This window comes from Carassius carassius, chromosome 5 (genome assembly GCF_963082965.1).
Source record: "Carassius carassius chromosome 5, fCarCar2.1, whole genome shotgun sequence".
Lineage (NCBI taxonomy): Eukaryota > Metazoa > Chordata > Actinopteri > Cypriniformes > Cyprinidae > Carassius > Carassius carassius.
This window is the reverse complement of record NC_081759.1, coordinates 6,369,554-6,397,453: the sequence shown is the minus strand read 5'-3', so window position 1 is coordinate 6,397,453 and position 27,900 is coordinate 6,369,554. Positions and strand designations below refer to the sequence as shown.

General features: G+C 34.7%; 2 protein-coding genes across 2 annotated transcripts; both read right to left on the bottom strand.

Moving 5' to 3' along the window:
* Nucleotides 1-51: 51 nt before the first annotated feature.
* Nucleotides 52-14,953, bottom strand: LOC132140711 (SEC14-like protein 2). Its single transcript, XM_059549615.1, has 12 exons — nucleotides 14,832-14,953; nucleotides 14,422-14,497; nucleotides 10,559-10,602; nucleotides 9,659-9,721; nucleotides 8,437-8,625; nucleotides 7,298-7,393; nucleotides 7,145-7,205; nucleotides 6,913-6,996; nucleotides 6,342-6,448; nucleotides 2,393-2,532; nucleotides 420-589; nucleotides 52-332 (listed from the first exon to the last, which is right to left on the bottom strand). Exons 1-12 carry the CDS (start codon nucleotides 14,883-14,885, stop codon nucleotides 229-231), a joined length of 1,188 nt encoding a protein of 395 aa, XP_059405598.1. The 5' UTR covers nucleotides 14,886-14,953; the 3' UTR covers nucleotides 52-228.
* A 1,279-nt stretch (nucleotides 14,954-16,232) lies between these two features.
* On the bottom strand, nucleotides 16,233-27,438 carry tctn2 (tectonic family member 2). Its single transcript, XM_059549614.1, has 18 exons — nucleotides 27,262-27,438; nucleotides 26,879-26,992; nucleotides 26,473-26,546; nucleotides 24,327-24,528; nucleotides 23,817-23,917; nucleotides 21,960-22,159; nucleotides 21,364-21,484; nucleotides 21,126-21,264; nucleotides 20,594-20,674; nucleotides 19,038-19,151; nucleotides 18,865-18,939; nucleotides 18,692-18,781; nucleotides 18,491-18,608; nucleotides 18,290-18,393; nucleotides 17,541-17,688; nucleotides 17,276-17,419; nucleotides 17,041-17,129; nucleotides 16,233-16,557 (listed from the first exon to the last, which is right to left on the bottom strand). Exons 1-18 carry the CDS (start codon nucleotides 27,419-27,421, stop codon nucleotides 16,436-16,438), a joined length of 2,196 nt encoding a protein of 731 aa, XP_059405597.1. The 5' UTR covers nucleotides 27,422-27,438; the 3' UTR covers nucleotides 16,233-16,435.
* Between the last annotated feature and the right edge of the window lie 462 nt (nucleotides 27,439-27,900).

Genomic DNA, 27,900 nt, shown 5'->3' with positions numbered 1-27,900 from the left:
ACAGTCTGTCATTGCACATCGATCACTGAAGACTAAATTTCATCCCACCATTTTAATGCAGTGATTAGTCAGTTCAATTAAAGTACATACTCTCCTTTTCGAGAACAGCATTATTATAATATTTTCCTTTTATACTACAGAAGAGATACTGTAGAAGATATAAGTTTGTTATGCTTCAGAGCAAGAGTTTCCAAACTGTTTCATAATCTCAACTTATTGCCACAATTTCTAACGTTCTGATTGGTTGACTTGACTTGGTAGGAGAACGTCCACTGTGAAGCTGACCGTTTTGGACTGGAAGATACTGTACGTGTTGTCAAATCGCAGAACGTCTGAATAAAACAAAATTCAGTAAATCCAGATGCACGTTTAATGCTGAAGTGGTGATGAGAAATAAAGCCTGTTGAGTCTGTACTTACACACTCCTGGTTCTGGGCAGGTGAGGGATCCGTCCTCGGGTACCAGGTGGGCGTTGTAACGCTCATTTGGCACAATTTCCTCCATTTCACTGGCCTTCATCCACTCTCCCATCTTCTTCTTCCTATAGACACCGAAACCTACATCAGCACCATCACAGGTGAACTGCCATCTGAAGAAGAGAGTAGAGAGTCACACATAAACTGAGTTCTTGCGATGTGAAGCTAATAGAGCGATCGATATCTGCTGCCTGCCTCAATGTTATGTCCTGTATGTGCTACAATGTGGCCTCTGTGTGATAATTCTTTGTGTCGATTTGTACTGTTTTATTGCTTGAACTGCTTTTATGCTTTTGCAATCTGTGCTTGCTTGTCTATGCTTGTGCCACTTTGCTTGTATATCTAACTCCTTCTTGTCTAGCTATGCTGTAAATATGAATATAATTGTAATGTATTTATTTGCTGTGTGCCTATTAGCAACTGGGCGGGGACTACAGCTGCAAATTAGCCATAGAGGCTAAAGCTGCTCTTTTCATGAAAGGAGACTGTTCACGTTATTATAAATTAATAAACTAAACTAAACGACATTCCTCATAGATGGACGCAGCTGTGATTTAGGTCAAAAACGAATAAACCACTCGCTCATAAACACTGCATACATGAATCAGTGGGTGGGGCTTAACAGGCCGTGATGTAGAAGCAGGTGTTGATCTTCTGCGGAGGCGGTGCTTATCCACACTATTACATCATAGAGTAGAGCGTTTTGGCAGACTGCCTTCAATATAACCTGTTTTTAGACTAATGACAAAGTTTTGAGTTCTGAAACTTGAGACGTTAAGATCAATGGAATTTTGGTTTCTCAGTTTATGTCCCCTTTAATGCTCATGTTCAATCCTGAAAGTTGCTTTTTAATGTTTTGTCAATCTAAATCCAATTAAACTGTAAAATCATCTCCAAACCCAGGCCTTTCCAAACCAATGTTAGCAAACCCAAATGCACGTCCCATACAGAGAGTGTTGCTGGTTAGCTAGTTTGACACATAAGTTTTATGCATAGTTTTTCAAAAAGAAACTGTTTACAGCACCTTTGATGTCACGATCACTGTTATGAGCCAAAGTCATTTGTTGGTTGTTTCCATTCTGCCCTCTTGTGTTCTCTATGTGTATGTTTGTTTCAGATGGGCGGTTCCTGGAGATCATTTATTGGAGGCTGTGATTGGTTCTCCTCTTCACCTGATCCAGATATAAGAACTGCCCCAAACACTCAATCGGGGCCATGATTGTGCCATTGTGTATGATTTGATAATTTGCCGTTTGCCTTGTTATTGTTGTTTGTTAGAATTTTTGAGTGTCTTACCAGAGAGATAGTGTGTTGGTGTATAAGATTGCGATGGAGTTCTGTGATAATTATATTGTATTGTTTTTTTTTTCTTTGCCTAAATTCTGTGATATTCCCGGTTAACTTGACCTAAGCCTGATTGACCACGATTTTGGATTCTGATTGTAAATTGTTTGCTGTTAACTCGTGTATATATATCTTGTAAACATTTTGTTAATCTTAGTTTTTGTTAAGTTGAGGGACATAGGGGGTTAGACGCCATTTTATTTTGATGTCACTTTTCACATTGTTTTGGGTTTAGGGAGTCAGGTAAGTTGAATATTTTATTTCTTTTGGTTTCTTTAATTTTGATTTAGGAAGTGTAGAGGGTTAAAAAAGAGGATTTTTGTTTGTTATTTTGGCCTGGATTGCCCCTGATGCTAAGCCCCAACTTGTAAATAAATAATTTTTTATTCAACATCTCTCTGGTTTAGAGACGTTCTTCCTTTTCCTGTTACGGCTGACCCCTAGCGGTCGTAACACGGTCGTGACTGCTTCATAGCAAACCCCCATGTCTATTACCAGTTTCAGAAAGTGTTTTTGTGTTGTATTAGAAAATATTAGAAATAACATGTATTGTGTTTCCTCTGATTGCTAACCTTAGCGCACAGTTTGGTGCAAGTAGCTCATATTCCACCTGATGAGATGAGCCACGGCCAATAGTCACAGACTGTTCATAGTCCACTTTAATGGAGTCTCGAACATAGTAGGTCTTGGGAATCTCTGATCCGAAAGTAATCTGAAAAGAAGAAAAAAAACACGCTTGGCTGAGAAAAGTTGGTAATAATCAGAATTGAAGAAGAAGAAAAAAAGACAAAGGAGGATGAAACTTACAGAAGCATCGTGAGTGCAAAAGAAAAAAAGCCTGACATTTTAAGGTTAGTAAAGCATTTTATGAAAAAAAAAAAAAACAGACAGGAAAGGAGCCCAAATTAAAGTGGCTTTTAATTAGGAAGACAAACTGCCTTTACATGTAACATTTAAGAGACTGGAAGATCACAGCCTGCTGATGTGTTCATGTTCATTTATTTTCAAAAGCTCAAAATCAAATAACATACTGAAATAGGAGGTTAAATTGTTATTAAATACAATAAGAAAACAAACATCTTGACGACATTAACATCAGACACTTTATAAAGAGTTAAGGTTACGTCGTCTGGAGTCACAGACTCAAATATAAAGATGATGTTTGAGAAAGGGTGCGTCACTCAAAATGATGCACTTTCATGCACGTTATTATCTTCATACACAGAAACAAATGTAGACACTTTAAAAATTGTTGTGCATATTAAATGACTCAACATCCCAATTCACATACTATACGTTCTATGTTAGCCTAGATGACTTTGATTTAACATTAAACTAATCAAAATCGACAGTAATAAAGTATGTTATGATTTCCGAAACAGTAAAATAGTTTCTATTTCAATTAAACGAAAAAAAAAAAAAAATCTTTCAATTCATCAAAGAATGCTAAAATGCATCGGTTTCCACAAAAATATTAAGCAGCACAACTGTTTTCAACTTTTATAATAATAAGACATGTTTCTTGAACATCAAATACTGAAGACTTGAGAAATGGCTGCTAAAAACATTATAGGAATAAATTTAGATGCTAACACTCACATAGATTCTCTTTAAATACTCAAAAGCACATATTTTTGTTTGGATGTGAATTGGGATTTAGACACAATCTTATTACTCATTCCATAAAACATCCTTGTGTAAAGACATGTCAACATGTCATTCAAACATTTAATGACTCCATCTGTGCTCATTAGTACAAACCGATCTTTCTTGTGGACTTGCATCCATTCCCCTTTAGTGATTTTCCCATGAAGGAAGTGCTCTGGTTTTCTTTAGACTTAATTACAGTTTTAATAGCTAAGGAAATTGGCGTCCATGTGTCACACCAGAGGGAAAACAAGCACTCTAACGGTCTTTAAAACTAAAAAAATCAATTCTATCTTCAGCTCTCTAGCCTTAAACACCGACAAAAAAAGAAAAAAAAAAAACATTTATTTGACTTGTGCTATATCACAGTCCAACAAAGATTCCAAGGATTACAGTTTTGCAAATATTTGTAACTAAATATCCTTCCACTTTGAATGTTCCCAAAGGTCTTCTGAGGTCTTTTTAGCACATCCACTCCTGAAGGGGGCAGCAGCTTTACCTGTGTATCTACATACAGACACAAAACGCCTCAGTTCAGAACTATGAATGTGATTTAAGTTTTAAACCCTACGCGTACACTAGTGATGCGCGGATCATCTCATAACCTGCGGACCCTGCGGGTAACCCGCGGGTCAGGGAGGGTATATAAATTGGCACTTTATTTGTGGGGCGGGTCATTAAATTTTTTTTTTTTAAATCCATGTATGTTGCATGCAATTCCCTATAACCTATAATAAATATTTGGAATATCTAATTTCATAATTTATTAGGTTCTTTGATGAGGTTACAATACGAAGGTCTACATAGCAACGTAACTTGCGTGATGTCCCCGATGCGCAGGTAGTCTCAGAAATTTTACTTTATTTGCGGGATGGGCTGGGGCAGGCCAAATAATTTCATAAAAGCGGGACCCGCGGGTTGAAAAAGACTCCGACCCGCACATCACTAGTATGCACTGGCACAGAATTATTTTTGGAAATAGAAATGTAACCACCTAGTGGTCATTGGTCATGTATACATTAAAAAAAAAAAATAAGTTATCGGAATGCTACAGAACTTGGTGATTTGTGTGGCACTTGTCATATGAACACACAAAAAGAACAAGTACAAGTACAATTAAAAAAGATACAATTATAATGTTTTGACTTATAAGTGGCACAAGTGTGACCACTAAGTGAGGAATACCAGAGGGTAAAATATGTACTTTATGTCAGTTCGACAGGGTGCTTTTTAAGTGCCAGTGCTGCTGTCATAACAGCCCTTTGCTCTTCACATCATAACCAATCATATCCACAATGCTTAGACAGATTGGAGGGGAAGATTAGTCATGGCATGTACTCCAAATCTGCAACCTTGCCAGCTGATCAACTGAGTAATCAGCCTATGCAATAACCAGTGGAGCAATCCAAAGGGCTCTTGTCCAGATTACACCACACGACATCAAGCGTATCATAATGAAGTTTGAAATGTTGTGCAAGCATAAACCGATATAGATAAAAATAAAAAAAAATAACTATTTCACTCATCTGTTGCTTTGGGACACTAAAAATATATCTATAAGCAGGCTCTCAGAGGCAACAGGTTGACTATGTTCTTATACTATATTTCCTGGTATGGCTAAATTATGTTGGTATAATGGCAAGCTCCTATAGGTTTGAACTAATTAGGCAAATATGCAAAATTGAAGATGTTAAACTAAGCATCACAGAGTGTGAAAAACATGACTGAAAAACTTCATGTCATTGTTTCATAAACTGAAGTGGAAAGCATGTCAAGACAAACGCTGATGTCAATATATTATTAAATAATACAAAAACAATAATAAAATCTGAATGATAATTGTTCAAAGTTCACTTATTTTATTCTGCATACTTAAGATGCGTTTTTTCTTTCTATGTGTTATCTTAATGGCTTTTCTAATTATTTTAATTTTAGTTTTAGTATAACATTATAATAACATTCATATATTTACTTTTTTATAATTTAAAGAAGAAACCAATCTGATGTATAGTTGACATTTGAAGCTTAATACTTATAGAAAAGCACTAAAAGTTTTTCAGTTACAGTGTTTTCAGCTTATTTTCGTATAAAAATATGGCATGCAGTTGAATCAAACAATGGTATAAACATCATTCAATGTAAATTGTGATAATCATAATTAATAATCGCAATTAGAGTTTTAAGGGAATAATCAATAATTCAAATTTTTTTGTCATAATCGTGCAGCCCTACAAGCAAGTGAAACTTTGTGATGCCAGTTGTCATGAAACTGTGATCTTGTCTCTCACATTTACATTTCAGTGGTTTAACAGCAAGACTGTATCCCCATATGAAGATCCAGAGTTGCGATTACAAGAAAAAACTTCTAAAAAGGGGCCATGAACTGCTTTTATTTTGTACCGTTCTTTGAGGGCCACTAATAATGTTATCTCGGATCCAAAATAGTCGGCATAGCACCATCTTTCAGTTTCAATCTTTCTGAAAATCCAACATCAAATTGTGCCTTGTTTGTAAACAAATCCACGTTTGGTTTCTGTGCAGACCTGCATTTGCCTTTCTCATTATTCACACTATGTGTGCAAATCGGTGGGCGGGGCTAAACCGGCAGTGAGGTCGAAGCAGGCATTGATCTTTTTCTGAGGAGGCGGTGCTTATTCACACTATTACATCATAGAGTCGTACATTCAATTTAAGTTGTTTTTAGACGAGAAAGGTTTGAGTTCTGAAACTTACAGGATGTTTTTATAGTACAATGACCTCTTATTATTTTTCATATGTCAAAAGATCAAGGGTACTTTTGGTTACACCTGAACATGAGCTCGTTAGCAAGTCAATGTCAATCAGAAAGATGTGTGCCCTTTGTTTTTTACTCACCCAAGTTCTACATCTGGGGTCACCATCAGGGTCGGTCAGTTTGCCTCCATAGTACGCTGGGAGCTCCTCAGGGTCGATGTATTTCTGTAAAACCTCCTGCCAGTTTGCTAAGACGACAGAAAACTGACAATGACAGTTTGTCTGAATGGCATAAGCATTGTACAATAATCTGACTGGTTTGGTCTGTTCCTGCAAGCATCAATTCTAAAAACTACACACAGCCTTTCTGTTTCTATTGTTTAAGAATTCGGAGCAAATATTGTGTAAAAAAGTAACCGACAGAACCTCAAACATACTGTATGCACACAATCAATATGTACACCAAGAATATTCCTTTAGGAAATTAAAGCAACATGAAAAACACACTGCTTGTATGATACATTTATTTTTAGAAATTTCCAATTTTATAACACAGAATGGGGGCAACGGTCTAGAAACACAAATTTTTTGGTATTCTTCTATTTTCTTTTTTCCAATCTTCTCCGGACCTAGAAATGACTAAAATCAAATTCCATACTGCGTAGGGTCCCTGAAAAGACATTAGTGCAGTAAGAAATGTGTGTTTGCTTACATCCCAGTACGACGACCTTCCGGCGAGTGTCCTCACTCAAAAAATGTTTCACCAGATTGTACGCCACAGGAAACAGTTTGGGTGCTGCAACAGAAACAGTCTTGAGATTCAGATATTTCAAAACCAGTGTATCACAGTGACTACAAAATATGTTTTGATTATTAAATAACTCCTAACTGTGAAAATATTCCAAATTACTAACTTTGGAATGAGTTTAGAAAATACTACTGACCTTTAATGACAAGTAACCTCTTGAGTCCCTCTGGATAGTTATCTTCAAACATTGTGAGAATCTATGAAAAAACATTAAAGACATAAATATGAGTCTAATGCAACTGAAAGAACCAAACAATATACTATTAATATAATAATAAAAATCACACACCTCTCCATAAGTCTCTATAGCAGGCTTATACAAGTGCTTCATTCCCAGACCTTCACAGTCATACACCATAGTAATGGACTCAATGTTTCTACCCAACTGGGAGAGAAGAAAGAGAAAACAGACAGACATAAACTATTAAATATGCATAAAACCATGATATGATTCATTTTAACCTTATTCTTTGGTGAAAGTAAAAATTCATAAGTCTAGAATAAACTACATGATTTGTGTCAGTTCGTTTTGTTCAGAATAGTCTCCACGGACCGTTGGGTAAACCAATGTCGGATGCATATGAGACACAAAAGTGGAAACACTTTAGGAGTGTCAAAGTTAAATTGGTTGAACTACAGGATTTCCACAAGACGTGTGTGTCTCGTTCTTTAATGTTTTGCCTGGAAACAAAGATACAGTGATGCCAAACTCCCTCACGAAATAAGAAATCCGTCATGTTTACAACTGTGACGACGAGTGCTTATCGAGATCAACTAAACGCTGGATTTTCAAAAGTATGTGAAATAATTATAGTTCATGGCATAGAATCTTTAAAATATGTTCGAGAGTTTTACACCCCGTTCTGTTATTGTGGCGACATTTCCACGCCTCAAAACGTGACGATGAACAAAACGAACTGTGATTGGTTGTTTTGACATGTCAGTCAAACGGCCTGATGGGCAGGCCTTGGCCAATGAAAGCAGCCATGTATTCCAGACCTTCAGTCTGAAGGATGTTTAGGGTTTCTCACTGGATGTAGTACACTACATAGTACACTCTGAGAATTTATGATAGCGTTTCAATAATTTAACTACATATTTGCATATTTACAGCTGGTTATTTTGATGGCATATTTTGATGTTGGTTAATGCTCACATGGCATGCAGTTAAAGATCAAATATTTCATTGTTTGTTTTATTTTGACCGTTTTCATTTCAATATTCTTTATATACAGTATAGAGCTGCATGACAAATTATAATGTAAATATTTTGTCATATTTTGCAATTGTACAAAGCCCCTAAAGGGACATGGTGATGGTTTAAGCATTTTATAAGGAGGAAAAAATAGATTTGGATGCTTTTACAATCACTTGCTAAGTTTTCTCCCAAATCTATTCCTCACGGCTTTTTCCCAGCTGCACACTTACCCGTTCACTCTGTAGGTCGCACTCTTTCTGCAGCATCTCACAGTCTCTGACTTTAGACTTGATTAAGTCCTGCTTGGACGCCGAATGCATCATACCCTTAGGGTCCAAAGGTCCGACGACATCATACCAGACCGGGCACCCTTCACGGTCATGGCCACACATCCCTCCAGACAGATACTTCTCTATCACCTGAGCACAAAAATAAGCATCAAGAGTAAATCACAAAACTAATCTCTTAAATGGGGAGAGGTTGTATATACTCAACATAAACATTAAAAAAATCATTTCCCACTCTGTGTACATAATATACTTACTGAAATCTATTAACCTACAAAAATGGTTCATTAAGAAATAACCAATTATATAATGAGAGTGGGCAGGTAAGTCATTTCATCATAATAGAGATCTTATGCACAGAAGTCTTGGGAGAGTTCACCCAAAAATGACACTGGCATGTTGTTCCAAACCTGTATGAGATTCAATATTGGAAACCAAACCTAACCATTGACTTCTAGTGTTTTTTTTAATGCTATGGAAGTCAATGGCCACCATCAAATCCTTTAAAATATCTTATTTTGTGTTCAACAGAAGAAAGAAACTCATACAGGTTTGAAACAACATGAGGGTGAGTAAATGATGAAAATTGCTTTTTTTGAGTGAACTATCCCTTTAAAGGTACAGTGGCAAAAACCACCGGTTCTATTCTTGAGGTCAAAAACAAAACATGCCTGTTTTATGGATTAATGTACTTAAACGTCAATTCAAATTGCATCTTTTAATCAATTGCAAACGCTTATATTGAAAAGAATAAAAATATCTAACATTTACATTTTTGATATTAATAATGATACCAGTTTTTGTAGCAGCAAATCAGCATTTTAGAATGATTTCGGAAGGATCATGTGACACTGAAAAGCTGTACCAATAAAGAAAAAACTATATTACAACTATTATAACTATAAACTATATTAAAACAGTAAATAGATAATAATGTATTATTATTATTATTAAAAGTTTATATATAATAACTTTAAAAAATGCTATTCACTAAAAATACTGTTTTGACAGTATTTCAGTATTTTTATTGACAGTTGACAGAATTCTAATGACAGTATTTTTAAATAATACATTGTAACTGATCCAAAATTTGAACAACAAATATATATATAATGTTATATATGAAATACATGTGTTCTTTCATACCAAAACAAATGCATCATACCTCTGGCAGCTGCCACTCTGTAAGGATGGTGTCAACTTTCATGTGTTTCCGAAATTCCATGTGCTGTACATGAAAAACAACACATGATTAAAAACATGCTTGTGTTTTTGCCCTAAAGGTGTTTTTACATGATCAGGATTGAGCAAATGTTCAACATTATCAACATAATTTGCCGCCATGAGTCTCCGTGTGTTAGTTAGATACTGCTGTGCTTTGACCCGAGGTTCAGTGGATACTGGTAACAGAGTTCAGAGATACAACGAGATGGTGAGCAAAAGGTCTGTAATAAAAAACCCATGGACTACAGAAGCATCACTCACACAGTGGGAAAGCAAACAGCACTTTGCACACCCAATAGCACAGAATGATCACGCTGTAATCGCAATGTAAACTTCAGCTTTGCATCACAGTAATAAATTATTTTTTTAATTACAATTAGTTCAATTTTAATTCTATTTCACAATACTGCTCTTTTTACCGTATTTTGATCAAATAAATGCAGCCTTGGTGAACATACGAGACTTCTATATAAAACATTGATTTGAGCTTTATCAACACACAGCTATAAACTGATCACAAGTGTTTCACCAGGTGTAACCGGGGCCTAATATTAGTGAGATCATATTACATACAGTTATTCAACATCTCATTTAAAGCCTTTAGGTAATGTACACCAATGCTGACATGAAGCATGGCTTTGTGAAGGTCAGTCACACCCAAATTCATCACAATTAATGAATGCAGAGATTGACAGAAATGTTCTTATATATACATTCATTATTTTTCCACCTTGGTGAACATAACCTTCTTTAAAAACAGAATCTTACTGATCCCTTTGAAACTTTGTGAATATTGTGTGAATATTGAAAAACTCAATCAAATAGTAAGTTTGTATGATACCTTGCGCAGCATGGCCTCCGCTTTCTGAAGATTGAAATTTCTTGCTGTAAAACAAGAAAGACAAGTTGCAAAAAAAAAGATAAGTATAAAAAAAATGGAGAGAACAAAGACTAAATGTAACAGTTTTCCATCTATTACAACTAATTTGTTACAGGAAGATTTAAGTGTCTTGCAGGGTTCGAACCTACAAACCATTAGTTTCCAGCCTTATCTTTAACCACAAGACTAGTACACAGACAAAATCAAATACAAAATTGATAAACTGGCACACTCACAGTATAAAGAGCAAACATGCTGTGCACATGACTTTCCTTAATATCCTTAGCCTGCAAGACAAGCTTTCATGCATCTTTCTTAACTCAGTCAAGATAACCTGCACATGGACACCTCGAGTCACTGAAAGTCACTACTTGGTAACAGATTAACTGTTCAGTTGAAAAGAAGGAAAGTTTGCAGACCCTGGAGTAGACTAGTAAGGTCACAGTGTGCTGACCTTCAGCATATTCCCATGTAGATAGGCATATTTTGGAGGGAAAAGCCTATCCTCAAACAAATATTACATTCATTACAACTTCAACCCAACCCAATTTCAGTTCCACAGTCTTGAAAAGTCAGTGGATGAGTTTTATTGTCATCTAAATCACACTTGTCTGTACTTGACTGGCCTAGAGACACAACTGACTCAGAATTAGTCAGACATGGAGTCATACGTAAGTATATAATACTCATAAAGCAGATTATGTGACACAGCCGACATAAGCGTTCAGTGGTTAGTGGAACAGATATGTCAACCGCTTTATAATGAAGACTTTTAACAGCGGATACAGTGCCTTCTCTTCTTAAATACATCATTAATCAAACTAACCAGATTTAGTTAGTACTTTAGTTATTTATCAGCAGCAACAAAGACAAACTTAAAAAACTAATTCCATGTAAAAATAGATCAAACAAAGTCTATTTTTTGTATTCATAGTATGTTTATATCTGAAGAAAATGTGAATTTGTCTTTGCAGAAATCACCGCCATTATGTTATCACAATGATTTCGGTTGTTGCCCGGACGTGTTGGTGTTGTTTTTTCTAGAATGTCTCTAATGCGGTTGCCAGTGTGTTCTGGATGGTTGCTAGGTGTTTGCTTACTGGCTCAACCCCAAGTTTCTTGATATCTCTATGAGATTCTGGTCACTAGATAAGGCTTCAGTGAGTCCGTGAGCTTTTTTTCACCTATTTTATTGTCCACAATTAAGCCAATGTGTCTAATCGCTTGGAAAAGGTAACAGATAATGCTTGTGTTTGTTGCACAAATAGCGCAGGACGAGTTACGCACATCGAGGTTAATGCTTTGCATAACTTCCTATTAGTATATGCAAAAATAAAAGTGACATTTGACTTATTTAGCAGGTTACATACACTACCACTCAAAAGCCAGTTCATTCATTCATTTAAAGAAGTAGTCAGCATTTCACATGGTTTTTAAAAGAAGTCAAAAAGGCTGTTTATTTGATCAAAAATACAGTACTATAAACTGTAATATTGTGAAATATCATTACAAATTAAAATAACTGTTTTCAACTGTAATTATTGTGATGCGCAGCTGAATTTTCAGCATCATTACACCAGTCTTCAGTGTCACATGATCCTTCAGGAATCATTCTAATATGCTGATATGCTGCTCAAGAAACATGTCTTATTATTGCTGCTTAATAATTTTTTTGTGGAAACGGGCATACAGTCCTTTTTTCAGCATTCTTACATGAAATAGAAATTTGTTTTAGCTATAAAATAAAGTCTCAATTTAAGCATCCATGCTTAACAAAAAGTGTTAATTTCCTACAAAAAAGATAAATAAATAAAACTTACTGATCCTAAACCTTTGAACAGTATGTATGCATGAATGTAAACGCATGAACTACAGTAACATTACCCGTGCATTCAGGGAACTCATATCACATCACTGCAGACCTCAATGACGTGTTTCACAATCGGGTGTTTATCTTATCAACACTTTTGTGAGGTGCTACAGCCTTTATTAACGAAATGTGCATGTGTCAACAGTCTCGAACGCAGCACAAAATTATAATACTGGAATGCAGAAGTACATGTGACCCAGATCACTTAAAGAAAAACATTCAGAGTTACGATTAATGACATTCTGGAGCTTCCTTCATGCATGCTAGATGGCATCACTGTTTACATGAATATACTAATTAATTAAACCATTCCATCAGTAGCCCTGCATAGAATCAGTGCTGCAAGTCACTGTCTGGTGCCTAGAAGACTGGCTGCATTCAGAAACACAAAACAGCCTTTGTAAGCCTCTGTAAAGCTGCCAACAAGGTATCCAAACGCCACTCTAGAGGGTCAGCTAAAAGTTTAGAGACCACACTGTAAAAAAATTTTAACGGTAAAACACTTTAAAAATGCTACAGTAAAAACCTGTTAAATGGTTTACGGTAAATCCCCTTACTATATACGGTGTATATACGGTTACTTTACATGTAATTTTATAGTACACTGTAAAAAAACTGTGAAAATGCAACAGTACAATCCTGTTAAATGGTTAACGGTAATTTCCTGTAAAATTCCAGAATTCTCTGCGTTGCATTTCAAATTTTGTTTGAATTTGATGTTTTTTCTTTGAAATAACTATGTTTCTTCTTATTTTTTCTTATCTGTTATGTTTATTAGGGTTGTATGTTACATATAATGTTGTTAAATGAATGTTTATTGCATATTTCAGTTTAATGAGTCTCACCATGATGGTGTTTAGCGCTTGTGTGAATGACACTGCACCTTCTATGCATCTTATTATTTAAAAGCTGCTTGTGATGGGCTTTGTTTCATCATGTGACTTTCACCACCTGCTTTTGGTGGTTACCAGTGTATTACAAAGGTACAAAACAGATTTCAGTACTTCAATAAGTTGGTATATTAATATTATATCAGTTAAATTACGGTATTAAACTGTACATTTAAGGTAAAACTGTTAAACCTAAAACGGTGTTACCATATTTTTTACAGTATAATTCTGGCAACCACAGCTGCCAATCTTTCACCGTATATTTTACGGATTATTTTTTACAGTGGATATACATTTTGCAAACAATTAAAGATAAAAAGATAAACTTAGAGGAACTTAAATATTAAACTTAACTAAAATCCCTAAACCTTCTTTTTCAGTGTGCACTTCCTACCTCTAAATAAAATAGCTATAAAGATTCAAATAACTTACAATTTAGAACATTTCAAACCATAACAACGTGTGAAGGCCTAATCTATCGTGTATCGGGAGTTCCAGGACTCTCAGAAATCGTCCTCGCCGTTCCTGACTACAGAGATACACGCAGCATTAATCCGATTAGACTGATTAATACTGAGTCAGGACAGGACATGTCATCTCTTTCTAGAATCTATGTCATTATATATTATATATGCCAAATCGTTCTGTAAGATTCGACTCTATATATAATATAATTCTATATGGTTCTATTTAATGAATTGTATTTAGTTTTTCTATGAATTTTATCATTCTTTTCTTTAGGCAGTATCGGTTTAGAAGATTTGATTTAATAGTTGTTATTATAGATTAATAGAGTCCTTCCACAATCACATTCTTTTACATTAATTAAGCTTATCATTGCCTGTCATAATATTGATATCTATGCAACAGAGACTTAAGACTGTTCTCAAAAAAAAAAAATATATATATATATATACATATTTATATATATATATATATATATATATATATATATAATGTATATATTAGTAAAGAAAAGAGGGAGTTTCTCTCTTAAGCAGAAAATGTATATTTAACCTACTAATTGTTCATAGTGCGTTACGAATGTGAGTGAAGTAGCTCACCTCTCAGCCATCGGAGCAGGAAGTGGTCACTCTGGGATGGGCACTGGGGTAGAATATCCTTAACATTCTCTCGAAACTTAAAAAAAAAAAACAGATGAATAATTACGCAGCGTCACAGTGAGAAGTTGCGCACATCCGTGAGGAACATCTACTCACGTGCTGGTAACACTGCAAAATTGAGCAGTTACACAATTTACACAACTCAGCAAAAGAGCGATTAACTAACACTTTTGTACTCTTATGAGTAGTTTATTGATTCTGCATTCAGAACGAGAGTTATTCATCTGTTTTCATCTGCGGTGGGTGAGTGTGTGGCCTCTCTGACCGGGAGAATGTTTCAGTCCAAAAACCCGGAGCAATTCAATCCACGACATACTCTACATGAGAGAAATAAAATAATAATAATTCACCTGGGCCAAAGCTTCGGCTTGTTTCGCGCTCAGATCTCCAACTCTTCCGCTCATGTCGCCTCAAGTACTTCAGGAATAACTGTCTAAAGAATTAGCTGGACTCAGAGAGAGAGTGCGAACTCGGTGATGTTTCATGTCCCTCCCATTAACTGCGCTGCGTCTCTCTACCGCTGGGGGCGCTGTGGGACCAATCATTCATATTACACGGTTTATGAAATTAATGCATAATCTATCACATATGTGTGTTATGTAATTATTATCATTATTATAAGTAGTAGTATTTGTAGTATTTGTATATTTGATAGTTTGCTACATATATTATTTTAGTGGATTATTATTATTAGCTACTATTTTATTTTGTTATGATACAGTAATGGAAATTACTGTAATACTCTTTATTTAGTTTACATGTTTATCTAAAGAACACACGAGTGCCGCTAATAGTGATGGGAAATACAGTAGTGGAAGAAACAATGCTTTTACATATGATCAATACAAAAAAAAAAGATTTAAAAATATTATTGTTGCTTTTATTATAAGTTCTATATAGTGATTGTTTTTTACATAAGTGTATAAAAATAATAATAATAATATTTTCAGTTTGTTACATATATAGTATAATACATGTAATTGTTTTATTACAATTGTTAATATTTATTGCTGCAATTATTATTAGTTACTATTATTGTTATCATTAGAATTCGTATTATATGTGATTGTTTGCTACATATATTTTAGTGGATTATTATTATTAGCTATTATTATTATTATTTGTTATAATTACTCTAGTGAAAAAAACAAGACAATGCTTTTACATATAATACAATACAAAGAATAATATTAAAAAAAATTATTATACTGTTGCCGTTATTATTATTAGTTCTATATAGTGATTGCTTGTTACAATTTAGTTGAAGAAACCAAATAAAAATGATAATATATGCAATAGTTTGTTACATATATAGTAGGATACATGTAATTGTTTTATAATTATTAGTATTATTTCTGCAATTATTATTAGTTACTATTATTATTATATATATAATAGATTGTTACATGTATAGTAGTGGGAGTAACAAAACATTGTTTTTACAAACAATAACAACAATAATATGATTTTTGTTGCTTATTTTTATTATTAGTTACAATATAGTGATAGTTTGTTAAATATATTAGTGGAGAAAACAATATAATAATAATAACAATTATCATTATGTGATAGTTTGTTACATATATCATAATGTATGAAACTAAATAGTGTTTTTCTTATACAAATAATGATATTATAAAAATGTTTTTGTTGCTATTATTATTATTATCATCATTAGTTACTATTATTATATATGATAGTTTGTTACATATATAGGAGAGTAAGAAACAAAACATTGTGTTTACATATGAAATGTATACATTTTTTTTATTTTGCAAAAAAAAAACAAATCCAAAAGTTCTTTGTACATAATAAATGTGACCTACAAAAGCTTTCAAAACATAATAAATAATTTTTAAAAAAAATGTACGAACCAGAAAAGGAAAATAAATAGTATCTTTACACCTATTTACAACTGCATTTCAAATTCTATTTGATAGATCATTGATTTCTTTCACAATGGAGCACTATTCCATGCCTGTCTGATTTGTCTCCATGGAGTTCCTAAAACAGACGCAGCAATGAAGAAGAACACTAGAATGAGACCTTTAGCCAGAGCCTGGGAATATGGCTCACCTGCAGGAAAAGAAAAAATGTCAAATTCATAATTTAAGACCGAATAAAGGTTAAAGGTTAAAATGTATTATTATTATTATTTTTTTGTGAAAGGGAAACTGTATGATTAGGTGCTGTGCAGCTCACCTAAACACTTCTGCAGTGTGAATAATTACATTTTGAAAGCATAAATATTTTGTTGTCCCCAAATATGAGCTCATAACAACTGCCTACACAAAAATTATGTTTAAAGTAGTTGTAGATGAGGTCTAGCATGTCCCACTGCAGGAGACTACTGTTAGTGCTTCATATTTCACAAAACTATACCAAAACGTGAGCGATAACTTATTTTAAAAATGTGCTATAACTTCAGCACAGACTCCAATACATAGAAAAAAAATATATATAGTACATTAAGTATTGCTGACTCTTTCAACAGAACAGAGTTTTTAAGGTTATTTCTGTCTCATTCTATTAGTAACCATGAGAAGCCCAAGCCCTCACCAGTATAGTATCTTGTGAGAGGAAAAGCCAGCTCGGGCCAGCAAACATCGTTCCTGTCACAGTCAAACTCGGTGAAGTTAATACTGAACCTGCAGCAGAGAAGAGAAGATACCCCAATAAACCTTCAGAGTTAAATTCAAACTGTAAACATAAATACATTTAGAAATTAAAATGGAACTGCATCTATACAGTATTCTGACTTATATGTGTGTGTGTGTGTGTGTGTAGGACCCACCTGGATCTAGGGGGTTGTTTAATAAGAGGATTATCAGTAAAGGTCACAAACGAGGTCACAGGGAAATTTTGCATTAGCTCTGGGTTTAAACACGGGTTCACCCTGCCCATACCACAATCTATCCTCCATGTTGTTTCTATAAAACTGAAAATTGGAAAAAGAGTGAATGCAAAACAGAACATTCTTAAACTATCAAAAGTCTGTATATGCATCCAGACATCACGCTCGAACATGAATGAAAAGCTATCAGGAAGCAGTCCTGTACCTAATCTCCACTGCCTGGATGAACGACTGTGGCACACCCTGCACACTTCCCATGATGCCGCTCCACACGTGGATGTGGAGGTGTGTGGGAACAGCTGAGCACTCTCCAGTGCTGTTCTCTGCTGGCTGACTGGAGTTCTGCACTGAAGCTGAAATATAAGAGCAAGAATTGTTTTAAAATTTTGGGGTAAGATTTTTGTTTTAAAGAAATGAATTCTTTCATACAGCAAAAACACATTAATTTGATCAAAGATGACAATAAAGGCTCTTATCTTCTGAAATTTCTATTCCTCCTAAAAAAAATCCATCACAGTTTCTGCAAAAATACTATGTCACAAAAACAGTTTTCTACACTGATAATAATAATAATAATAATAATAAAAAACAATAATAATTGAACAGTGAACACCTATAATAACTTGTAACAAATGAACACCAAATCAGCATTTCTCAAAGATATTGTGACACTAAAGACCGGAGTCAGCTTTGTAACACAGGATTAAATTATGCTTCAAATTATATGAAAAAAAAAATACTTTACATAGGTTTGATCAAATAAATGCAGATTTGGTGTGTATGTAAATGAAAATGCTTTTTAAAAAATTATTCCAAAAAATTTGACCGGCAATGTTCAGCCAGACCAAAAATGAAAGCTGCAACTACACATTTTATAAGGCAAAGTATAACTAGACTCTAAAACAGTTTGATATATTATACATATCACAGATAACTGTACGATGCAGTGCTCACTAGTAATATTGACCCAGTCTGATAGGTTGGAAAAGTTTGGTTTTCCTGTTGTGGAGACGAGTGTAGCAGGCACTAATCCAGCAAGGATACCACGCACTGTTTCTCTGTGAAACCACACACAAAAAAAAAGCCTTTTCGGATGAAACTGGTCTACAGGAACCTACTGTATTGTGCTCAAAACTCTTCAGCAGTGTTACTCACCTCAACTGACTGCACTGCTTCATATTCAGCAAACTCGCAGGAATCATACAGCCTGATGTGGAGTTGATCCCAAACAGAGCTGGTCTCAGTTCAGCAGAGGAGCACAGGCCATCTCCACCTGTGGAGGACACAGCACAGGATCAAACTAAGGTCTTTTTGGGTAGTCGTTTAATATAGATGAATATGCATTAGCTGCACTACCTGGTTGCCAGAGATTGATCTGGGCTCTCAGTATATCTTCTGTATTAGAGACCAAAATACCACCAATCACTGGCGTCTTCACCTGGTAACCTGTCCAAACATTAGGGGAAAAAGTGTAATGCATGATAAATCATTGTTCCTTAGCACTGATGAATCATGGGAGTTCCTTTAACCTGGACTGCCAGAAATCGACTGAGATGTTTCATTTGCATTCACAAACACTGCGGAGTATCTTCTGGTCAAAGATACTAGACAGGATGCAAAAGAGAAAGAGAGAAAAATGTTAGGAAGTGCATAAGAAAACAGTGCAGTGCAGTGCAGAGGTGTGTCATATTGTGAGACTCACCAGGTACAGTGATGTTCACAGACGTCCGTGTCACAGTAATTTCAGTGAGGCCGTTCTCTCTCCAGTAAAGAGTGTAACGCAAGGCCACAACAACATTACCACACTGTTGTGGTGCTTAAAAAACAATAACAATAATAATTACACAATGAAAAGTTTTCCAACTTTACACTTCATGTCAGTCTTGACAACAATGGTTCTAAAAGAGAAATGATAGTAATACTTTCTGTATTATTATAACCATTCAAAGGTTTGGGATCTTTTAAAGATCACCAAGACTGGATTTATTTCATCACATAGAGTAAAATAGTAAAATAGTATTATTTAAAATAATTGTTTTCTATTTAACTACATTTAAAGTATAATTTACTATGTAATGCAAGGCTGAATTTTCAGCATCATTACTCCAGTCTTCAGTGTCACGTGATCCATTGTTTGTTTTTTTTGTTTTTTTATAAAACATTCCACACGTTTTTTACTCCAGTAAAAAAAAAATAGTTTGGGGGTTAAAGCAAAAAAAAAAAAAATCCTGAGCCTGAACTTTTTTTCGGGGGGCGGGGTAGCAATGCAATGCAATGACTGTGGCAGGCAACTTTCACATTAGAAAGGATACTATGGCACAGTTATTGCTTTCTTTAATCAAACTGATTTTCCTTTTCATGAATATATGGTTGACCTGAAGTATGAAAGCTGTGTCATATTCTTGGAAAATTATAAGCTAAATGATGAGCTATATCACCACTTATCGACACTAGGGGTGTGACAATACACTTAGCTCACAAGATGAGACAAAATACAGATACTTGGTTCACTAGAACATGACTGATATATTTTAATACTATTTTTCCGAAATTTTCAATGACAAAATGTTTGTGTTTTAATTACAAAAAGTAAAACAATGCAGTTACAATTATAAAATATTTAAACTAATCTAGGGTTGTAACTTCTGATTATTTTGACAACTGAGTAATCTGATATGTTTTAGTAACACAAACAGACCTAAGTGAAAACCAGGCTTTAGTATGACTTTATATATAAACTAACGATGGGGCAAAAATAACTGGTTCAAATAAAATATCAAAATCAAGAAATTACATGATTGTATTGAACAACACCGTTAAAATGCATAATATAATATGCCTATACATAATATGAACATTAACAACTAAAGTCCATTACGTATTAAAACAAATACCTGCAGAGGGCGCCAACGGCACACTTTACAGCATGATTAAACAATGTTTAAATCCATTACATTTTAATATTTTAATATCATATCTTTGACCATTGCGCCTTGCAGCTTTTTGTCGCGCTTCTCCATTCATCAGGGCTATGACTCTGCAATTGGATACTATTATGTGTGTATCCTGTTTATAAGAGCAAAACATTCTGACTGGCTAGTAAAGTTAGTTTGGTTGAGAGTGAAAGTTGCTCCTCTCATACCATTGGTAGGCGAACTCATGGACTTGAGAGTGATATCAATGAACAACGGTTATATAATTCTAATATTTAGATGTAATATTAAATAAATGACTGCTGGAAATGTTCATGCAACTGACCAGATATAGGCTCACGAGAATTTGCCAGAAATAATCTGAGGTCATCGGCCATTTCGTCCATAACAGTGACTGTGACGATACCTGGAACGTATGCAAGCATATGAACAGTCACACATATGCATATTTGCATGAATGCACAGAAAGACAATAATACAATCAATAGTCTTCAGCTCTATTTACCTATCTACAGCATATTACTGAGGGTAGGCTATAACCACACTATCCCTTAAAAGCGTAGTGTTGCATTTCAAAACTCTGCTAAATTGCGTAATGTGATATTAGATTTTTTTTTCTCTTCAGAATATTTTATCATATACCAATACTTTTTAGATTATGTAGGTTCAGGAATTTCATGCACCTTTTTGCAAAACCTTTGTAAATACATTTGAACCTTGAGTTATTACAGTACCAATAAGAATAGTTGGTACTGATGGTATAATGTATCACATTGTAATCTGTGGTTGATGTTTTTGTGTCTGGTTGTGATAATAAAAGGAGGATAGGAAAGAAAACTGTGATACTGTATCTATACCTCCCAATCCATCTTTAATATCCACTCTCAGGTCGTCAGGTGGTGCTTGACAGGACTGTAGACTCCTCACGCACTGAGACTCAAAGTTTTCCAAAAATGCCACTGGAGCATTTTCCGCACACTGGCCCAGTCCAGAGTTCTGCTCACAAGACAACTGGGATTAATATTCATATCACATACATGAATGTGCACACTCATATAAATAAATACATGTACTAGCAATGTTGCTGCATCAGACCTGTGGGATGGTGAAGTACTGGTCATCCGTTGTGAACATTGGATCCCCCTGGCGGTAGTTAATGGGAGGTACAGGAGCCGTCATCTGCAGGGCTTGGAATGATGGACTAGGCTTCGGAGAGCTGTAAAAACACATGCAAATGTAGAAAATCACCAAACATTTTGGGATCAGTCTTTTTTTTTTTTTTTTTTTAAGAAATTGGTATTTTATTTAGCAAGAATGAATTTTATGCATTATATGCATTCTGTTCATCAAAGAATCCTGATGAATCACAAGAAATGTTTGTGGAGCACTAAACCAGCATATTAAAATGATTTCTGAAGGATCATGTGACACTGAAGACTGGAGTAATAACTGCTGTAAATTCAGCTGCTTTGTCCTCACAGGAATTAGTTACAATTTTAAATATAAAACAGAGAAGCATTATTTCAAATAATAATAATAATAATAATAATAAAAATCACAATATCAATGTATTTTGATTAAAAAATAAAGCGTTGGTGAGCAGAAACTGTACTGACCCAAAACTTTTGTACATTTTTCAGTAAGTGTAATAAGAAATGAATTTAGTCATAAACAAAACTTCCTCTCCTTACACTGTCCCACCATAGTAGAAAAGTCCCAAAAAGGGGTTGTTGTCCGAGGGGGAGGAGACACAGAGGAAGGGGAACCAATCAGGGTCATTTTCAGAAGACTGAGCTGAGCACTGATACTCTGGAACAGGACTGAAACTTCCCCCGAAAGGTCCAGGAAGACACTGAGTCGCAAACAACCCCAGAACTTCTTGAGTACAGTCCTGAAAAACAAAACAACCTCTCATAGATAGAAAACCTTAAGACTTCCAGATTCCCCATGTTAATATTTGCCACTCAGATCAGCTTTATGAAATATTTATTGTGTAACTATGATTTGTTACAGCACTTGTATACTGTTGCTCTCCTGTTTGTCTGATTGCTTCTATTGTCCTCATTTGTAAGTCGCTTTGGATAAAAACGTCTGCTAAATGATTAAATGTAAATGTAATGAAACATCCCATTGAAATGAATCATAGATTGCCTTGAACAGCATGCTTTTTTTGTAAAATGTGCACATAAAATGAATTATTTTTTTGGGATATTATTCTAATGAATTGAGACACAGCAAGTAATTTTTTTAAATAAGATTATTAAACTATGCAGTAAATGCTGCTAAACCAGGGGCCTATAAAACTCTCCTTAGATTTCATCCTTAAAGTGTTTGTACGCACAAAATACAGAACCTACGCAAAAATCCCTTTATAAATTAAAGTCAGTGGTACGACTGTGCGTACGTGTATCTCCACCCCGTCTCCTCCCCAAAATCACCATTTATGGAGCTTACAATGCCTAGTTTTACTATACATAACCTCATTTGCATATCATTTCCATGCATTTACCATTTTTAACACTGTCAAGTGACAAGTAAATATGACTATAAATGCCATTTGTGCCATACATTAGCCTATTTTTTATTGCTAAAAATCATCCAATGTCCTTGTTATGTTTATATCAAAAATATCCATAAAAACAAAAAATGGTTATCAGATGTTTCAGTTGTTTTAAACAATTCAAATCAAATTACATTTATGCAGTTAAGGTGAACATCTTTTAGCTCTTTTGAGTGAAAACCGATAGGCCAGTGTAAATACAATTGACTCAGCACGTCACTGACATTTTAAAAAGGAAACGCGTAAATCTTACCATTTTCATTAAGTTGTATTCTTCAAATTCAGTGGTATTTTTCATAATGTTGTGGAGATGCCTACACATGACAGCAACCTCCGTGCAGCTGCAGTTGTACTGTAATCTATTATAATTGGACATATCCAAACCGGACAATAGACTGTTTGACCAGCGAATGCAGCAGTGTCCACACACCATAAGTGTGCATTATTGATCATTGTTCTCACTAAATATTTATATTTTCTCATAACATGAGATCTGCAGTTTAGTTTAAAAGATGTATTACTGTGCACTTTTTGTACTCTTTGCTGTGATTAGAACAGCCACAGGAAAAGTGTTCAAGCGCATTCACTATAAATGCGTCTAAATTCATAGAATTTGGGTTTAACTTCTGCGTAATGACTTTCTATAATTTCAGTGCTTATCTCCATTAATGAGAGTAAATGTATCAAAATGAGTTGAACAGAGTCTAAAAATGTTCTCTCTCCATGAAAAAGTGTGTGTATGCACAGTCAAAAGCATCTGTACAGTGTGCACATACAGTATTTTATAAGTTTTCTTTTTTATAAATCCAAGATAAGTGCATGAAAAAAATGGCGTACGCACATTTCTATGCCCATTTTGTTCGTATGCAATGTTTATATAGGACTGATCATTAATGTGGGGCTTAGCAAAGAGTAAACCACAGAATGCCAATGAAAAGGACTAATATATTAAAAACAGATATTCAGCTGTCTATGCTTTAATTATTACCTGGTCACAACAGCAGCGTATGTCACACTGGCCTGGGGAAACATCACATGGGCAGCGGCCAAGAGGCTCAAACACTTGGTTGGGAATGATGGTTTTATTTTCTGCAAATAAATAAAACACACACAAAAGGCATTATTTTATATCGTATACGAGCATTAAAGTATAATGACTGCTCTATGAAATAGTATAGTGGCACCATGGTATAAATTATGGTATTAAAGTGAATTACATTGCATTCAAGGAAAATACATGACATGGAAACTGAAACCATGACCTTGCTGTTCCTAAAGCAATGCTCTACTGCTCGTAGTGTTCCTTATTTGTAAGTTTACTTCTGCTAAATTAATGCAGATGTGAATGTTTCAGTGATAGGAACTCAAAGGTATATTTCATGGTACTCCAATAATACTGTACATATTTCAACAACAACAATGGTAGTAGCACAGTAGTAAAAACCACTAGGATGTACTGCAGCACTTCATATTCAGTTCCATGAAATCAGACACTAACCAGACGGGGGTTTGTTGGGTACGATCTGGGCATAAATCTGGGTCTGTATAATGAGTGAGGCTTTGGGAGTTTCATCCACGCATGCAGACACGAGGAGAGTCTCCTGGAGACACAGCGGCTCCAGACAGCAGTCCGGGACAGATGTTTCATTCCCACACATCTGCAGACTGCGGTTTAGACTCAGTCGCACCAGCATGGCATTCTGATATATTAATAAGCAAAAGAGAGAATATAATGGTGTTCAGTAGTGCAACACACCAGTATGGAAGGTGTATTGTCTCATTTTTTTAAATACATACATTTTTTTCAGAAAAGATGCATTAAATTAAAAATAGTGACAGTGGAGACATTTATATTGCAAAATATTTGTATTTATTTTATATAAAAGTTTTTCTTTTGAACATGCTATTAATAAAGGAATCCTGAAAATAACTGTAAAAATATTATAACAGAAATATTAAGCAATAATAGTCAGAAATGTTTCTTGAACAGCAAATCAGCATATTAGAATGCTTTCTGAAGAAAAACGTGACACTGAAGACTTTTTGGTTTAGGTGTGTTCTCAGGCACAGCCTAGGGCAGAGGTTTCAACAAAACAATAATGAATGTCATTTAGTGTGATAAAAAAAACATTGATTTATACATTAAGGAAACCAAGCAGTAAAAATGTACAGTTACTGCTCAGGATTCTGCTTGAGGTGATTCGCTAAATAATCATGATTCAAAACACCTACGACAATTTTGTGTTATGTCATTGCAGTTTGTCAAACTAGAATGTCAGGGATATTCCCATCAAGTTTACAGCAGAAATCAACCGGATGAATTATGGTGACATCTAGATTTTATAAGAACAATAGATAAACCTTTTTTTTTTTTTTTCAGATCCATTCCATGATTTGAGCTGAAGCAAATACTACAGTATAATAAGTATAATAAGTGTCATTTAAAAGGAAAAGTATTATGAATAATTTTACTACCCTGTCTTTTGGATGTTATAATAAAGCCATCTCATTAAATATCTTGCATGACAAGATATTTATTGAATTCATACTACTGGTCCGTTTAAGTGTATCGTCTAAGAACTGTGAAAAATGTACATTCACACCATTGAAAAGTTTGGAGTTGGTACGATTTTTAAAATGTTTATTAAAAGAAGTCCCTTCTCACCAAAACAGCATTTATTTGAACAACGATACTGTAAAAACAGTAATATTGTGAAATATTGTATTTCCTTTTATTTTAATTTATTTCTGTGATCACAAAGCTGAATTTTCAGCATCACTTCAGTCTTACGTGATCCTTCAGAAATCACTCTAATATGCTGTTTTTCTGCTCAAGGAACATTTCTTATTATAATCAATGTTAAAAAAATTGTTGTGCGACATATTATTTTTGTAGAAAATGTGTAACCTTTTTTTTTTAAATCACGATTCATTGATTATTTGAAAATTCAAAAGAAATGAGAAATAGAAACTTTTTATAACATTGTAAATCTCTTAACCATCCATTTTGATCAACTTAATGCATCTTTGCGCTTCCTGACTTCAGATGGTGGAACAGTCACATTTATTCTAGGAAGATGCTTTCTTACTGCAGCAACTTACAAGAAAGTGACACATCACATCAGTGGAAATTACCAGAAAAAGGAACTAGGGTACTGTAATTTAAACTTGTGTAGAAATAATGCCGACACCTGTGCCGAGGTGAAATGGAAAGCAAAACGAGAAATTAGTTGGTTAAGTTATCCCCTAAAAGACCACTAAACTTGCCCTGGACATGTTCTGCAGCTCATATAAAACTATGTTTAAACTATTTGCCTGACAAGGCTAAACAAGAAAACAATGGGTGAATTTCAGTCATGCACAAAAATGTGATGCGTAGGTGATCATCACACCCTGCTTAATGACAGGTTGTCTGGAATAAAGGTTAATAACACAGATTTCATTTTCCTTATATTTCAACGGGGATTTTACAAGCTAATTGCTTGCTGTGCTGATGCTTGTTTACTGCTGTAAATTCTTTCCATGTTGTCCACAATTGTCCATGTTGCTGATTCTAACTCCTAATCAAAATGAAGACAGAAATTTAATTGTTGCCCCTCAAAATACTACATAAACCTACCATTGATGCGGCGGGATCAACTCACCTTCCCAATTAATTCATTTGAAAGATTCCAGTGTGTTTGAGAAACCAGCCTACAGGACGATAATGGGATGCTCCCTGAAGACGTTCACAAAGAAAACATTCATTAAAGTTAACATTTTTATACAGTTACTAAAGGTGTCGGCAAAATGAATAAACATACATAGCACATGAAGCCTAAAGTAAAGCCAGACCTAATGTCACTTTTGATTCATGAAAAAAAGACATGGAAAACTAAAGGGTCCTAAAAAAAAGAGAGAATTATTTATGAATAGAACATCATAACAGCATTTCTGGGTATTTAAACACAACTTTGATGCCCAAACACTAGATTCTGAAACACATATATTTGTTCATAGCAGTTAAAATGCAGTTATTATAGCATCGACATGATTTGAAAAATTGTCCACCTGTTGCATTCGAGGATGAAACGGCACTGAGGCTGAAGGAAATGCCAGACAAGTTTCCAACCAGAAAGGATGAAACTCTCGGACCCGATGCCAGAATAAACGCAGGCTGAAACACTGAAATAATCATACATTCATATTGCCTACAAATATGCATTTGTGTATGTATATTTGTACTGTTGCGTTTTGAATATAATGGCTTATTTAAATACTCATTGTGTTTTTAATACATCATTAATTTACATGTCTTAAGTGTACGGTCAAGCTGTGCCTCTCCATGGCAACAAGATGTTTGCTAACAGTTATCCAGCTAACGTAGCTAACTTTGTTTTGGGATTCACATTGACTGTTTTTACTGATATTTAATTCGCTCAAAGCTCACTTACCAACATTACAGATAGTTCCGGTACTTAACAGCATAATAATTATACACAGAAAATGAAATACGGCGTGAGAGCATAATAACCGTGCCATAATGTGGCGGTGGTTTAGTGAATGCTCTTCTTCGTGTGAAGCGGCGGCGCTACACAGAAGAGATCGCCTCATTAGCGCCACTCAGAGGCTTTGACCGCTGGTGCGTGTGCTTCAATGACCTCGAAGCTTTGGATTTGAGGAAATTAAATCAGACAAATTCCCTAAAGAAGCAGCTAAAATCTAAATGCAGAGGGCAGACACTAAATTAAGTCTTTATGGACTTCCAAAAGATGTATTTTAGGGTTAGGATTAGTCTACAATTCACTTTTAGGAGCCAGTAAGAAGTTCACTTTAACACACATTTGTGTGTTTCTGACCCAGATGTTCATTTGGGTACAAATTTGTGTATAAAGATGAAAAATGGTTCATAAAGAGACTATTTAAACAATACTTTTACAATAATTTTATTCATTATTATTACTTTTTAAACGGTCAAAGTTGTATTTTTGGAGTTTATGGTCATTTTATTTAGTATTACGGTGTTAGTAATAGTATTACAATTGCCTACTTAGATGAATGTGTGAGAACTTTTTTAATACACAGTTTACCAT

Excerpts from the sequence above, each read along its gene's own strand:
- LOC132140711 (XM_059549615.1), bottom strand. The coding sequence starts at position 14,885 with ATGAGCGGAAGAGTTGGAGATCTGAGCGCGAAACAAGCCGAAGCTTTG. Across the intron at positions 8,626-9,658 it reads CAGAGTGGCAGCTGCCAGAG|GTGATAGAGAAGTATCTGTC; the intron begins GTATGATGCATT and ends TTTTGTGCTCAG. Across the intron at positions 2,533-6,341 it reads ACCCCAGATGTAGAACTTGG|ATTACTTTCGGATCAGAGAT; the intron begins GTGAGTAAAAAA and ends TCTTCTTTTCAG.
- tctn2 (XM_059549614.1), bottom strand. The coding sequence starts at position 27,421 with ATGAGGCGATCTCTTCTGTGTAGCGCCGCCGCTTCACACGAAGAAGAG. Across the intron at positions 23,918-24,326 it reads ACCCAACAAACCCCCGTCTG|AAAATAAAACCATCATTCCC; the intron begins GTTAGTGTCTGA and ends ATTTATTTGCAG. Across the intron at positions 21,265-21,363 it reads AGTACTTCACCATCCCACAG|AACTCTGGACTGGGCCAGTG; the intron begins GTCTGATGCAGC and ends TCTTGTGAGCAG.